At 36.6% G+C, this 14,313-nt stretch overlaps 2 protein-coding genes and 1 pseudogene across 2 annotated transcripts; 2 read left to right on the top strand and 1 right to left on the bottom strand.

Moving 5' to 3' along the window:
- The window catches only part of LOC121224955 (uncharacterized), an 81,204-nt pseudogene extending 78,344 nt beyond the window's left edge, over positions 1 to 2,860 (top strand).
- A 6,501-nt stretch (positions 2,861 to 9,361) lies between these two features.
- Positions 9,362 to 12,019, top strand: LOC107920243 (tubulin alpha-5 chain). The gene is made up of 5 exons (XM_016849847.2): positions 9,362 to 9,725; positions 10,240 to 10,454; positions 10,547 to 10,746; positions 10,841 to 11,349; positions 11,500 to 12,019. Exons 1-5 carry the CDS (start codon positions 9,613 to 9,615, stop codon positions 11,810 to 11,812), a joined length of 1,350 nt encoding a protein of 449 aa, XP_016705336.1. The 5' UTR covers positions 9,362 to 9,612; the 3' UTR covers positions 11,813 to 12,019.
- Positions 12,020 to 13,001: 982 nt separating this feature from the next.
- On the bottom strand, positions 13,002 to 14,052 carry LOC107920244 (ethylene-responsive transcription factor ERN1). The gene has a single exon (XM_016849848.2). It carries the CDS (start codon positions 13,999 to 14,001, stop codon positions 13,105 to 13,107), a length of 897 nt encoding a protein of 298 aa, XP_016705337.1. The 5' UTR covers positions 14,002 to 14,052; the 3' UTR covers positions 13,002 to 13,104.
- Positions 14,053 to 14,313: the final 261 nt, after the last annotated feature.

The following is a 14,313-nucleotide window of genomic DNA, read 5'->3' as shown; positions in this document are numbered from 1 at the left end:
TTATTTCCTTGCTTTTGTATTTAATATGGTTTTGTCATGCATAGCAACAATGCAATTTGCTTTCGTATTCTTTACTACAACTTCGTATTTTATCTCACTCGATATAAATAATTTTGTTTTGAATAAATAACATTTCGTGTATTAGATTTGAGAGGATCGTACCCTGACTTATTGGGTCTCAATTTTTACAACAAATCTAAATACACAAACTTTTTTTCAACTCAAGTTTTTAAATAATTTCGGGATTTAAAAGAAAATCGCATCCTAACTCACTGGTCGTGATCTCCCTTTTAAATCTGAGATTTTGAAGATATCTTTTAAGCAAGCATTTTTTACGCATCGAGAATTCGAGACATTGTGTCCTAACTTACTGGATATGATGTTTTCTTTCTCGACTAACGTGAAATATGCCTATTTTCCTGAAAATTTTTAACATTTTAATATAAGGATCGTATTTTTAAATATTTCTCCAAATTTTTAATTTTCGACAAATAAGACATTAGCTAATCAACTAGGTACCAATTTTGGGCGTATCGAGGGTGTTAATCCTTCCTCGTGCGTAACCGACTCCCGAACCTGTTTTCTTGAAGTTCGTGGACCAAACTTGTTGTTTTAATAAAATCAAACCGTTTATTAAAAAACAACCACTTTTCGAGGTGATCCAATCACACCTCATTAAAAAGGATTGGTGGCGACTCCCGTTTCTTTTTTCAAAACCCAAGTCGACCCCGTTTTTCATCCAAAAAATGGTGTCAACAGCTTGGCGACTCCGCTGGGGACCCAGAATAAGAGAGTCAAGCCACGTGTTGATTATTTCTTGTCTTTTTGTCGAAAGTTTAAAATTTGATTTAAATTTATGATCCTCTCATTGCATTTTCTTTGTTGTGAGTTATATTTTTCATCATGTTCTGTATTTTATTTTTATATCTCCACACATTGCATTGCATGACCATGGGTCACACCTTTAAGTGAGAGTGAGAAACTACGCTTTCGTGAGGTTTTCACCTCCGCATGGGATAGTGAATCGCTTTCGGGATGCATCCGTACCTATGTCTTCGTGAGATTTTCATCTCCGTATGGCCATAGGGAAATGTATTCCCCTGAACCGAACTCGGTCTGTATAAGTTTATAATGGGTGAAGATCGAGGAATCTGCTGGTTCGGGTACCTTATCCTTAGAGCCAAACCTCTTATAGTGGACTTAGGAACTTAACCTAGGTAAAACCACTCCAGATCCCTAGTGGTTACCTGATTAGGTACTTTTTGTTTTCCTTGTTTACTTCTGTTTTGTACTAACCCCTTTTGTTGTGTTTTGATTGATATTGCATTGCATTTACATCTTAGGAAGGAGGTATTGATTCAAGTTTGATTACTGACTTAGAAAGTTTGTCATGGAATGCGAATTCCTTGATAAAGTGGAAAACAATACGACTTCCCGAATATATTCTGAGAAACACAATAATGGCGAGGGAAGAGTTCGTGACCTTGCTTCGTGGCCTGAGGATTCAAAGTGATTATCTGAGAGCCTTCGACGTTCCAACTCCCTTAAAGAAACTGACGAGCCTTATGAAGATGGGCAGGTGATGGATCGCGACCAAGATCAAGAAAAAGAGCTAGCAATGGCACCTATTGGCGAGATTACCTCAAACATGTGGATGAAGAAAAAGATCGATATTGTCTCTTGGAATATAAGGGCGAAGCCGTACATGCCTCTACTTTATGTAAAGGAATTTACTTTCTAGAAAAGTTCTCTAAATGTAATTGAATCAGATTCAACGTCTCTTTAGGCATTCATTTCATGCATTTGCATTACATGTATTAAAATCCATTAAAAGAGTCTAATTGAATAAATTTATTTCAACTAACCTGGAAAACCAACCAACCCAACACCCTTACGGTATCCAAACAAAGGTTAGAAAAATGGAACGAAGGTTGGAAAAATTAGAGCGAATGCAGATTCAGATGTAGGAGCAATTGACTGAATTTCAACAGGAAATGAGAGTTCAGATGCTAGAATTACGGAGAATTATGATAAACTAGTTCAATCGATTGCTAGCGGGAAAGTCAAAAGAAGTGAAAGACCCGGTGGTTTACTGTGGGGTTGATAATGAAGATATTGTCTACTCCTTAGATTGTACTCCGACAAGTGTCCAGGTCCAGCCAGATGGGAGCCCACAAGGAACACTCTTTACTATCGGATCCCAATACTATCAGACTGGTACATCAACACCAGTGAATTGCCTGACAGGCTTAAGATCCAATTTGAGGAACGATTTAGTTAATCCTGTTGCTAATCTAGTCAAAATAAAGCAGATGAGGGTAGAGTACCCAGATACTACAAAGTCCCCAAGGAAGAAGGGGAATAAAAGGGATAATGTAGGCGGATATAATAAGGGCCACTCAAAACCAATCACTGTGGGCAGGCCAAAGACGAAGACCACCAGCTATCAGAGCCCTTTAAAGCAATAATCTGGAGTGAAACCAGGTACTGAGAAGCTCCAGTTCACACCAATTCCGATGTCATAGAAGGAGCTGTATCAAAGCTTGTTTGATACGCATGTTGTTGCTCCTCGTTACTTGACCCCTTTACAACCTCCTTATCCCAAATGGTACGATATGAACGCACAATGTGACTACCATACGGGAATTACGGGGCATTCAATAGAGAATTGCATTGCCTTCAAGAAGCTAGTCGAAAAATTCATCAACATGGGTATTGTCAAGTTGGGTGACTCATCTAGTGCAGAAAGCTATCTACCCAATCATATTGACAACGGGATGAATGGATGTATGAAAAAGTGTTGGCAAGTGTTCACATCAATGGCATATATGAGGACACAATTGAAAAGAGAACTTGTTAGATGCCCGCCCTTATAAATTTGAGAGCGTTCTAAGCGATTGGATTACGGAACAAATCCTTGTAGTCTTTAGATCTTATTTAGAGTAATGTTCAGAATATTTTTGTTGTTTTTAGCCTAAAGCGATAAAAATTCCTTTGTGAAATAGGCTAATGTCTGAACGTCATTATTCTAATAAAATACATCTTTGCATTCCTTTTTGAGCCATTGTTCTTTCATTTTTTTTGAATAATTATTTCTGATTATTTCATTCTTTTAGATTTTCTTCCACATCATTCATTCATAATCATATTGTATAAATAATTATTCATAAATTTATACTTTCTTTTGTATATTCTTTGGTACTTATTATGAGTCCCCAGAGATCAATGACATGAGTGACACTGCTACAGACTCAGATTTTCCTCTTGAGCGAGGCATGTGTCTGGACGGATCTCATGACTTTGGAAATGACATAGATTGTAGCTTATCTCTGAACTTGTTGAGGATGGTAGAATAAGAGGATAGACATATCCTACCTCACAAGGAATCATTAGAAGTTGTGAGTGTGGTAAATATTAGAATTGACCTGACCGCAGAGACGAAGCAAGACCTTGTTGAGGCACCTCTAGATTTTGAAGATATCTTTGTAGGATCATACCAGGATATGCCCGGGTTAAACGCCGATAATGAAATCTGCACAACAGTACGATGTCAGAAATTTACAGTATGAACGATGTAATTCATTGCCGGGGCAATGCCTTTCTCGTGGAGTCAGTATAGCTTTGCCCATTTGAAGTCGAATTTCTACCTCTTCAAGTTGTTGTTGGGTCCATCCTGATTAAAGAGGAAGATCCAAAGTTTTCTGTCGTAGTTGCGCCCCAAAAGGCTCAGATCAAAAAAGGAAGAAAAAGAAAAAGAAAAATCAAAATCAAAGTCAAAATGAAAAAAATTAAAAATCAAAATAAGAAAAAAACAAAAAGAAGAAAGAAGAAAAAAATCAAAATCAAGATCAAAATGAAAATGAGAAAAAGAAAGAGGAATGAAAAAAGAGAAATCTAGATGAAAAAATCAGAATGAAAAAGAAAAGAAAAAGAAAATGAGAGGCCAAAGCAAAAACCCGCAAAGGGCGCTTTATGACCAAATGAGGTTTTGAGTTGAAAACCTGAAAAGGGCGACTCAAATTTCAAGCACAATGAGGCATGGACATCACCATTATCGAAGACTTCTAATGGGCATTGCTTCATTTTGAGAGGCTACTTCATGAGCCAAAGTCATCGTATACCGATACAGAATTTCAGAGAAGAGGGTATTGGAGAATGCATTGAGCTTAAACAATAGCACGGTCGCTGAGGTCTCAAATCTCAGAAGTGGACACCACGATTTGTCACTGAATTGCCTAGAGTTGAACATCGAAAATTGAAGGAAAATGACTGAGACTTATAAGGATTGGCATGAGAAATTACTATTTGCCTTCTTTGCTTGTCGAACATCTGTACCGGGGCAATACCTTTCTCTTTGGTTTGTGGGGTTTAGGTAGTTTTACCTATTGAAATCCTTTCTCTCCGGGTATTAGTTGAGCTAGAATTGGATAAAACAGAATGGATCCAATCACGATGTGATCAGTTGAACCTAGGAAAAAGGTTAAAAGCTATTCTTCAGGGTCGGATGTACCAGAAACAAATGATACGAGCCCATAATGAACAGTGTCATATCAGAGAATTCCACGAGAGGGTTGGATGTCGAAAAAGATCATTCCTCTCCAAAAGGATTTCGTGGGGAAATGAATGCCAAACCAGGAATGTCCCTACGTTGTAAAGAAGACAATGTTCAGAAGAGCACTGATCCTGAGTGAGATTGCTAGTCCTATAAACTCGGATCCAGTCAAGAAATACTTCGTTTAAAGAGGGAGAAAGAACCAAGGTGAAAACCTGCAAAGGGCACTCTGAGTAAATGAAAATGAAAAATGGAGAGGCTAAAGGGAAAACCCGGAAAGGGCGCCTTAGGCCAAAGGGGATTTGAGTTGAAAACCCGAAAAGGGCGGCTCAAATATTTGTTCAGAATGGGACATGAGACGATCAAAGCGATTCGTATTTTGATCATATTGGGGCATGTGGTGATCTTGCTATACCTGAATCAACAGGAAGGGATAAGCGACATCTTGGGGCATCGACAAAGCACTGTAGATCTCCTAAACACATGTCAAACTCAAAATGGTCTTCAGAAAGTTTGTACAGAGAAGTTCAAGCTGCGATATCTGAGGCACCCAATTCTCATATTATTTGTTGTTCTTGGAATACCTTTTTTCTTTTCTAAGATATGCATTCCCAATCAATTTCTTTGTCATCCTTTTTTACTATTTTTTGGATAACTTGTTCTTTCGAGCTATGCTCAGAACCAACTTTATTCTTATCCATTGTTATGACCCTTTTTGCAAGCATGTTGCATTGGAATAATGATTAATGGACTAATAAAACTTTCACAAAGGAAGTTTTGCATATTACTCTGAAAAGTTTCTAAATAATATAGGAGCCTGAAACATGACTATTGTTTAGAACACATCAATTTTAAAGGTTGGAAATCTAAGAATAAAGTGTTTAGATTTAGACTCTCTTTAGATTTATGTTGTCAAGTGTATTGATTGAACAAAATGACAAGATGTCGTGTCAATGACAAAGCTTAAATGAACAAGCAAGCAATGATCATCAGGCAATAGGAAGAGGTTACCTCGGAGAAGAGAGCCTTCATTTGCGCATAAGACTTTGGTACGACACCCTGAGAATGGTGTAGGAAACCAGAACGGTTCAGATCCTATATCCCCGAATTGTGATAAAAGAACGGAGGAAAAGCCACATATTTATACCCTTGTATTACAGCGGGAGAGTGATGGTACAAATTTTGGCGTCCTAGTGGATATAACTTTGAGGTTTACAGTGGGGGCAGCCTGGCTAAATGTTTCTTCAGAAAACGCCAGTCGAGAAGAAATGTGTTATAGCACTTTGATGACAAAGCCTTAATAAACTTCGAGTAATGATAACCTAAGTGAGATCATTCACGAAAAATAAAATTCTGCATTCATGCAAACACCATTCACACATGTCTAGTTAGGAGCATTTGATTCATTTTGATCATGACATCCTTATCATTAGGCATAATTAGATTCATTATACAGGTCATGTTCCCCAGGGAATAGACCGAAGAATTTCAGATCTTATCTCCATGAGATTACAGCGGAACAGATTGAAGATAGTAATCCTATCTCCCTGAAGTTACAGTGGAGCGGATTAAAATAAAGGATCTCATCTCTCTGAAGTTACAGTAGAGTAGATCGCATCAGGTCTTATCTCCCTGAGGTTACAGTGGAGCAGATTGAAGCCAGATATCTTATCTTCTTGAGATTACAGCGGAGCAGATCCAAGACACTATCCTATCTCCCTGAAGTTACAGTGGAGTGGATTAAAGTAAAGGATCTCAACTCTCTGAAATTACAGTAGAGTAGATCACATCAGATTGAAGCCGATAATTCTATCTCCCTAAAGTTGCAGTGGAGTGGATTAAAATCGTAGATCTTATCTCTCTGAAGTTACAGTAGAGTAGATCGCATCAGGTCTTATCTCCCTGAGGTTACAGTGGAGCAGAATAAAGTAACCGATCCTATCTCCCTGACGTAGCAGTGGATTGAAGCTACAAGCCGTATCTCTTTGAAGTACGGTGGATTGGATTGAAGCAACAAGACACAGTGGATTGGAAGAAGACTACCTGAAGAAGAGAAGCACCAGAGCAAATCAAGAATTAACGAGACCGGGTGAAATTGGTCTTTCTTAGTCCTTGCTCTGTTCTCGTTACACGACAACGAGCAAAGAGGGGCAGCTGTAGAAGCCCAATTTCACCCGAGCCCTACCAGCAAAACAAACTTCAGCCCAAACGGCCCAATTACATTACAAAATTAATTAGACCAGCCCAAATACAAACAATAGGCCCAAATACAGCCCAAACCCAATGAAAAACTAGGGTTTCAGAACCCTAGTTTCCCCCATGTGCGGCGTACACCTCTACAGTACCCACCCCTCTGCCACCGCCGTTCGCTACGTCCCATCCGCACCTGCCTCTGACGTCACGCCGTTCGTCTATCACCCTACAAACACGCAACATAAGCAGAAGGAGAAGGAGACAAGACCAAAATTTTTATTTTTATTTTGGCTATAAAGCCGATTTGTAAGAAACGAAATAGGGGGGATTTTTCTGGGATTTTTTTCTTCTTCTCTTTCGGCAAAAGCCGAACACTGTAAAAGGGGGTTCTTTTTCTTTTCTTTCTTGTAACACATTCACAGAAATAAAAGCAAAAAAAAAAAAAAATCAAAGGTGATTTCCAAGTTTTGTTTCTGATTTCAATCTTTCCTTTTTATTTTTATCACTGTTTTTACTTTTTATTTTTATTTATTTAACGAAAATATAAAAAGAAAAAAAGAAAGAAACTCACCGGGACGGATTTCAAGCGCCAATCTGACGTTTCGTCGGCCGTCGAAAGCAGTGGCGGTGCGACGAGCGCAACGGCGGCGCTAAAAGGAACCAAGGGCCGGATTTTTTTTGAGAGAAAAAAGAAAGGTCTTTTTGATTTTTTTTAAAAAAACAGTGGCTGAAATGAAAAGAAAATAAAAAAGGAGGTGTTTAAATACAGATGCAAAACGACGCCGTATAGGGCCTTCTGACCCGCGCGCGACCCGACCCGCTCTAGGGGGTCCGCGTGTTTTCGCGGAATGGGTTATTTACAACCCTGGTCCCTCCGCGTTTATGGCTCTCTTAATTTACTCCCTTTTCGTTTGTTTCATTTTTTTAATTTAGCCCCATAGTTTAATTTGTTTTTCAATCTGGTCCTTCGTAACGCCGCGTTTTGGGGTGCTTGGTCTATTTGCCATTTTGGACCTCCCTCTTTCTGCGCGTGTCGCGGTTCGGTCCTTTCGTTTTTTATTTGAAATTCGCCCGGTATTTTTGTTTATATTTCGGTTTAGTCCCTTTTTTAGCAATTTTATTATTATTATTATTATCTTTACTATTATTATTATTATTATATATTATTATTATCAATATTATGGTTATTATTGTGATGTTTTTATTTACATTTACTTATGAAAATTTTAGATATATGTGTTTTATTATATTATTATTATTATTATATAATTGTTTATATATATACACGTATATATACACTTTTAACTTAGTTAATATAAATACTCATTTTTATATACATATGCACCTTCCTTTTACATGTATTTCATTATTTTCATATTCCATAATTTTATATCTATATATATGTACATATTTTGTATATACATATTTATTATTTATATTTTAAAATGTATTTCATATATTTTATATATTTCGTAATTTACATATACACACATATTTTAATTTAGGCCTATATACATATATATATATATATATCTCTTTGTTCTTTTTTAATTGTATTTACTCTTTATTTATCTCATTTCCATTATTATTTCGAATGAATGTTTAGCTTTATTTGCCTATGTACGTTGTCACTTTGAATGTTGTCGATTTGTCCTTTTAACTGTTTTATATTAATTGCAATTGCTTGTATTATTTCCTTGCTTTTGTATTTAATATGGTTTTGTCATGCATAGCAACAATGCAATTTGCTTTCGTATTCTTTACTACAACTTCGTATTTTATCTCACTCGATATAAATAATTTTGTTTTGAATAAATAACATTTCGTGTATTAGATTTGAGAGGATCGTACCCTGACTTATTGAGTCTCGATTTTTACAACAAATCTAAATACACAAACTTTTTTTCAACTCAAGTTTTTAAATAATTTCGGGATTTAAAAGAAAATCGCGTCCTAACTCACTGGTCGTGATCTCCCTTTTAAATCTGAGATTTTGAAGATATCTTTTAAGCAAGCATTTTTTACGCATCGAGAATTCGAGACATTGTGTCCTAACTTACTGGATATGATGCTTTCTTTCTCGACTAACGTGAAATATAACTATTTTCCTGAAAATTTTAACATTTTAATATAAGGATCGTATTTTTAAATATTTCTCCAAATTTTTAATTTTCGACAAATAAGACATTAGCTAATCAACTAGGTACCAATTTTGGGCGTATCGAGGGTGTTAATCCTTCCTCGTGCGTAACCGAATCCTTAACCCGTTTTCTTGAAGTTCGTGGACCAAACTTGTTGTTTTAATAAAATCAAACCATTTATTAAAAAACAACCACTTTTCGAGGTGATCCAATCACACCTCATTAAAATGGATTGGTGGCGACTCCCGTTTCTTTTTTCAAAACCCAAGTCGACCCCGTTTTTCATCCAAAAAATGGTGTCAACAATTATCTAATTAAACTAAGTTAATTAAACTAAATAAATGTAAAATACCAATTACAAAAATGAAAAAGATTTTATTTAATAAAATAGTAGAGTGAAGATATTTTATTATCAATGATGAAAATGAAAGAAGAATAAAAGGTCAGGTGATAAGCGCCAGAGTTAGAGCATAAGATAAGCGACAACGGAGCCGAGCTGGTTCAACCCCACCATACAGTTGGCGGGACATCCAACCAACTCTTTAATTAATTTCTCAATTAATTAATTTAATTAAACATTCTTTTCCCTTCTTTAATACCCATTTAATCTTTTAACGTTTTCATTCATATATAATTTTTTTCTCTTCGACTTTTCCTTTGATTTAATTCCTACAGAGAAAAGGGTTGTTTGAGATTTTGGTTTTGCAAAAAAAAAAAAAAACAGATATGAGGGAGGTGATTAGTATCCATATTGGTCAAGCTGGAATTCAGGTCGGAAATTCCTGTTGGGAGCTTTATTGTCTTGAACATGGAATTCAACCCGATGGGATGATGCCTAGGTTAGTATTCTATACATGTATGTGTATATGCATGTGTTGGTATTATTATGTATGTTTTTGCGTGTATCATCATCATCATCATCATCGTTGTGTGTTGACTGAGTTTTGTTGAGCTTTTAGGAACTGGGTTTCTTTTCTAGCTGGTGTTTTTCCTTTTGGGAAAGTTTTTAGGAAATGGGTTTATTTGTTTTGGATTGAAGTAAATGGTATTCAATTTGGGTATGGAATAAATTGTTTGTAATGTTTATGATTGCCTGAAATACTGCCAATATGATATTGGGTCATTGACTTGAGAAACTTAAGAGGGATAGGATCATTATGTTGAATTTTATATAATGAAATCCAAATGATTTCCCATAATTCTTGTTCAATCCATATCCTTTTTTCTTTACTCTTTATGGTATGATTTAGTTGTAGCAAATGCTTATTTTACTTGGTATAAGTTTCATATGTGAGATTAACTTAGAATGAGTGTAATAAATGGATCGCTAATCATGTTCTTGTTTGCTTGCAGTGACACCACGGTAGGTGCTTGCCACGATGCTTTTAATACCTTCTTTAGTGAGACTGGGTCGGGCAAGCATGTGCCAAGGGCTATATTTGTTGATCTAGAGCCCACTGTCATTGATGAAGTTAGAACCGGGACCTATAGACAACTGTTTCATCCGGAGCAACTTATTTCCGGAAAGGAAGATGCTGCTAATAACTTTGCTAGAGGACATTATACTGGTACAACCATCTCTTCATCTTCCCAAATACAGCATTTTTATTACCTCTCATTACTGGCCTGTACCTCTTTTCCGGTGCTTTACATGCTGCAGTTGGTAGGGAGATTGTGGATCTTTGCCTTGACCGAGTGAGAAAATTGGCTGATAACTGCACTGGTCTACAAGGATTTTTGGTATTTAATGCTGTTGGCGGTGGAACTGGTTCGGGTTTGGGCTCATTGCTTTTGGAGCGCTTGTCAGTAGATTATGGAAAGAAGTCAAAGCTTGGGTTTACTATCTACCCTTCTCCTCAGGTATCATTGAAGACTTCAAGTAGTTGCTGCTCAAACCTCATTTCAGAACTATTATGTACACCATTCACTGACATTTTGCTCCTCAATTGTGCAGGTTTCTACAGCAGTTGTGGAACCTTACAATAGCGTGCTCTCAACACATTCTCTCCTTGAACACACAGATGTTTCTGTGCTTCTTGACAATGAAGCTATATACGATATCTGCAGGAGATCCTTGGACATCGAAAGGCCAACTTATACCAACTTGAATCGCTTGATATCCCAAATTATCTCTTCTTTGACCACTTCATTGAGGTTTGATGGCGCCATAAATGTGGACATTACGGAGTTTCAGACTAACCTTGTGCCTTATCCTCGTATCCATTTCATGCTTTCATCTTATGCCCCAGTAATCTCAGCTGCAAAAGCTTACCATGAGCAGATATCTGTTCCTGAGATCACAAGTGCCGTCTTTGAACCCTCAAGCATGATGGCCAAATGCGATCCGAGACATGGGAAATACATGGCATGCTGTTTAATGTACCGTGGGGATGTTGTACCAAAGGATGTCAATGCCGCTGTTGCTACCATCAAAACTAAGCGGGCAGTTCAGTTTGTAGACTGGTTAGTATCCAAATCTTGACATTTCAATTCCAGAAATTATGCATAAACAATCTGGTTAATATGAATATTACGTAGAGTTTGCCAAGGAGGAAACATCAATTCAGCCTTCAGTTTGTTACTAGACTGATTGCGATACATCTTTTCTTTCAGGTGCCCTACCGGTTTCAAGTGCGGCATCAACTATCAGCCACCGACGGTGGTACCAGGGGGTGATCTTGCTAAAGTACAACGTGCAGTGTGTATGATCAGCAATAACACCGCTGTGGCCGAGGTTTTTGCTCGAATCGACCACAAATTTGATCTCATGTATGCCAAGAGAGCATTCGTTCACTGGTATGTAGGTGAAGGAATGGAGGAAGGTGAATTCTCGGAAGCCCGTGAAGATCTTGCTGCTCTAGAGAAAGACTATGAGGAAGTTGGGGCAGAAGGTATTGAAGACGAAGAAGAACCGGAAGATTACTAGATCTGTATTTTGAAAAAGCACAGGCTAATGATTCCCCACGTTCCTCGTCTGATTTTACTTCATCAGCTATTTATAGTATTCTAAGTTTGTCAAAGTACTTTTAACTCTTGAATTTCTAACATTTTTATGCTTTGGCTTTGCATTTGAGTGGTTCTAAAGTGTAGTTTATGAAATGTGATGTTCTAATAAAGCTTCTACCTTGTGTCATATGACATGGAATTCAATTGAATCAGCAGCATTTTCCCATAAATCTATCTTCGACATATCTAGATATGGGTATAGGATATGATCTTCTAAACATGAAAATTTTACATTCATTCCCGAAGCCGTATAATATACACTCAATTTTTTAATCTGAATAATGTTGATTTAGATCACAGAGAAATTTGTTCTGAAGTAAAAAACAAAAAGAAGAAGAAGCTAATTTGGGTCTGTCCTTATCCTCAGACTGTTTTATCTCAATTGGTTTAAACCTTAAAATATGCTGCCAAGAAGTTTGATTTTGTGGGTCATGGAAACAATTATTTAAGGATGTTCACTTCAGTCCACTAAAAAGTAGAAATTAGAAAGGTATGGCACCAAATATATATATATTTTTAAATATTCATATTTTGTATTTATATTTTACATTTAAATATGTGATCGAGATTCGATTCTCGCTTATGAAATATATTTCATGACAGGCTGTTTATCTCTTTGGAGAATATTAGTGACAAAAGAATTAATCATTATTCTATGATTATGAGTAGAGTCACTGACAACTTTGGCTCCACTAATTTAGCATTGTTTGATTAATTCTGCTATTTTACATTTATTTATTTGTTGGATTAATCGAGTTTACTGTTGATAAGAGAATCATAATTCCCCTTCTATCATTTTTTTTTCTTTTACTCTTTTAATTATAACATGGACAGCATTCCACAAATAGACTAATACTCTCGTGATTAACTCTAAATTGCAGAAACCCAAGGCTGTAAGCAATGCCTTGTGAAGGATCAAATATTTGATGATGAATATGAATATGAATTATGATTATAGAGAAAGAAATTGGAAATATGAGGATTAATGGCATATTTAAATCACCATGATTGCTTAAACTTTGAATATCTTCACCTCTTTTACATATTTGGAATATTTCTTTTCATCTACTCTATTGATTTTGTAAAGGTAATTATCTTGGATTTTGAAGTCGAGTTAAAACTCTTCTCTTTCAACTTTAAATTGAAATCTTGTTTATAGGGTATGGATCTCCTTATATCGATGAGCCCAACAATATTGTAAAGTGAAATAATTTAGTAGAGCAAAGAACATAAAGGGGGAAGATCCCACAAGTTTTCAGAAGAATCATGGACAGTTTCCATATATTCTTCAACTCCATTCATTGCATGAAGTGAAGCTGAAATCTGCCCTTCAACTTTCATGCTTTGGAACTCTGTTAACTCAGAACCAGTTTCTTCAGGTAAACCCGTGGTTTCTTGTGTATAAAGAAACCTATCAAACCCTAATTCAGAAGTGGTATATGTAAAATCAGTATCAAACCCAGATTCCCTTCTCCAACTTCTCATATCAGGCCTATATGCATCATCAAACAACTGTGTATCTTGAACCGTTCCACTAACTGAAAGATTCCCATTGCTTAAACCACCATTAGAACTGCAACCACTACTGCTAGTGCTAGGACTAGGCATAGGGCTAAAACTAATGGTAGCACTTGTTGAGGGGGCTGCTGAGGCAACAACACTTTGATGATGTTGTTGTTCACCTCCTTTCTTGCTATTAAGAAGATTCCGAATCCGATAAGCAAGAGGAGAATCCGAGGGCGCCTGAGTAATGAAGTTGGTCCGAGTATTGGAACCGTGGAGAAGGCAAGCGGCTTCGTCATAAGCTCGAGCAGCTTCTTCAGCAGTCTCAAAGGTGCCAAGCCACATCCTAATCTTGTGTGTTGTGTTTTTGATTTCAGCCACCCATCTACCTGAAGGCCTTTGCCTCACACCTACAAACTTGTTAACCTTATTGTTGTTTCTTCCTTTGAATTTGGACCCTTTGCTAACACTAGGATTGCTCGACTTTGGCTGCAGTTTCAGCTGAATTTGTTGTTGGGACTGAATTTCCATGGGACTAATCGACAAAAAAATGTAGGATTTACAGCAAGGGTCTAAAGTTTTACTTGAAATTGGACAAATAATCATGAAGAGGAACTGTCTATATTTATATATGTGAGTGAAAGGATGTCTGAGTTTTGTATATAATCAACTTGGCTAATTATATATATATTTACATCAAATCCATGTAATTTACTAAAATGTTATGTCGATGTTAATTAATATTATTTTTATCGTGTATTATAATCCATGATTTATTTAATTTGACATTTGATGTATTAGTTATTTTAGAATAAGATTAGGGGACAAATTATCCCTCAAAAAGGGTGACTGACTCTTCAACCTTTGTTTTGACATCAACAAAAATGTCTTTATCTGCACCCCCACTTAAGATAGATG

This window comes from Gossypium hirsutum, chromosome D13, assembly GCF_007990345.1.
Source record: "Gossypium hirsutum isolate 1008001.06 chromosome D13, Gossypium_hirsutum_v2.1, whole genome shotgun sequence".
NCBI classification, from domain to species: domain Eukaryota; kingdom Viridiplantae; phylum Streptophyta; class Magnoliopsida; order Malvales; family Malvaceae; genus Gossypium; species Gossypium hirsutum.
This window is presented reverse-complemented; position numbering and strand designations above follow the sequence as displayed.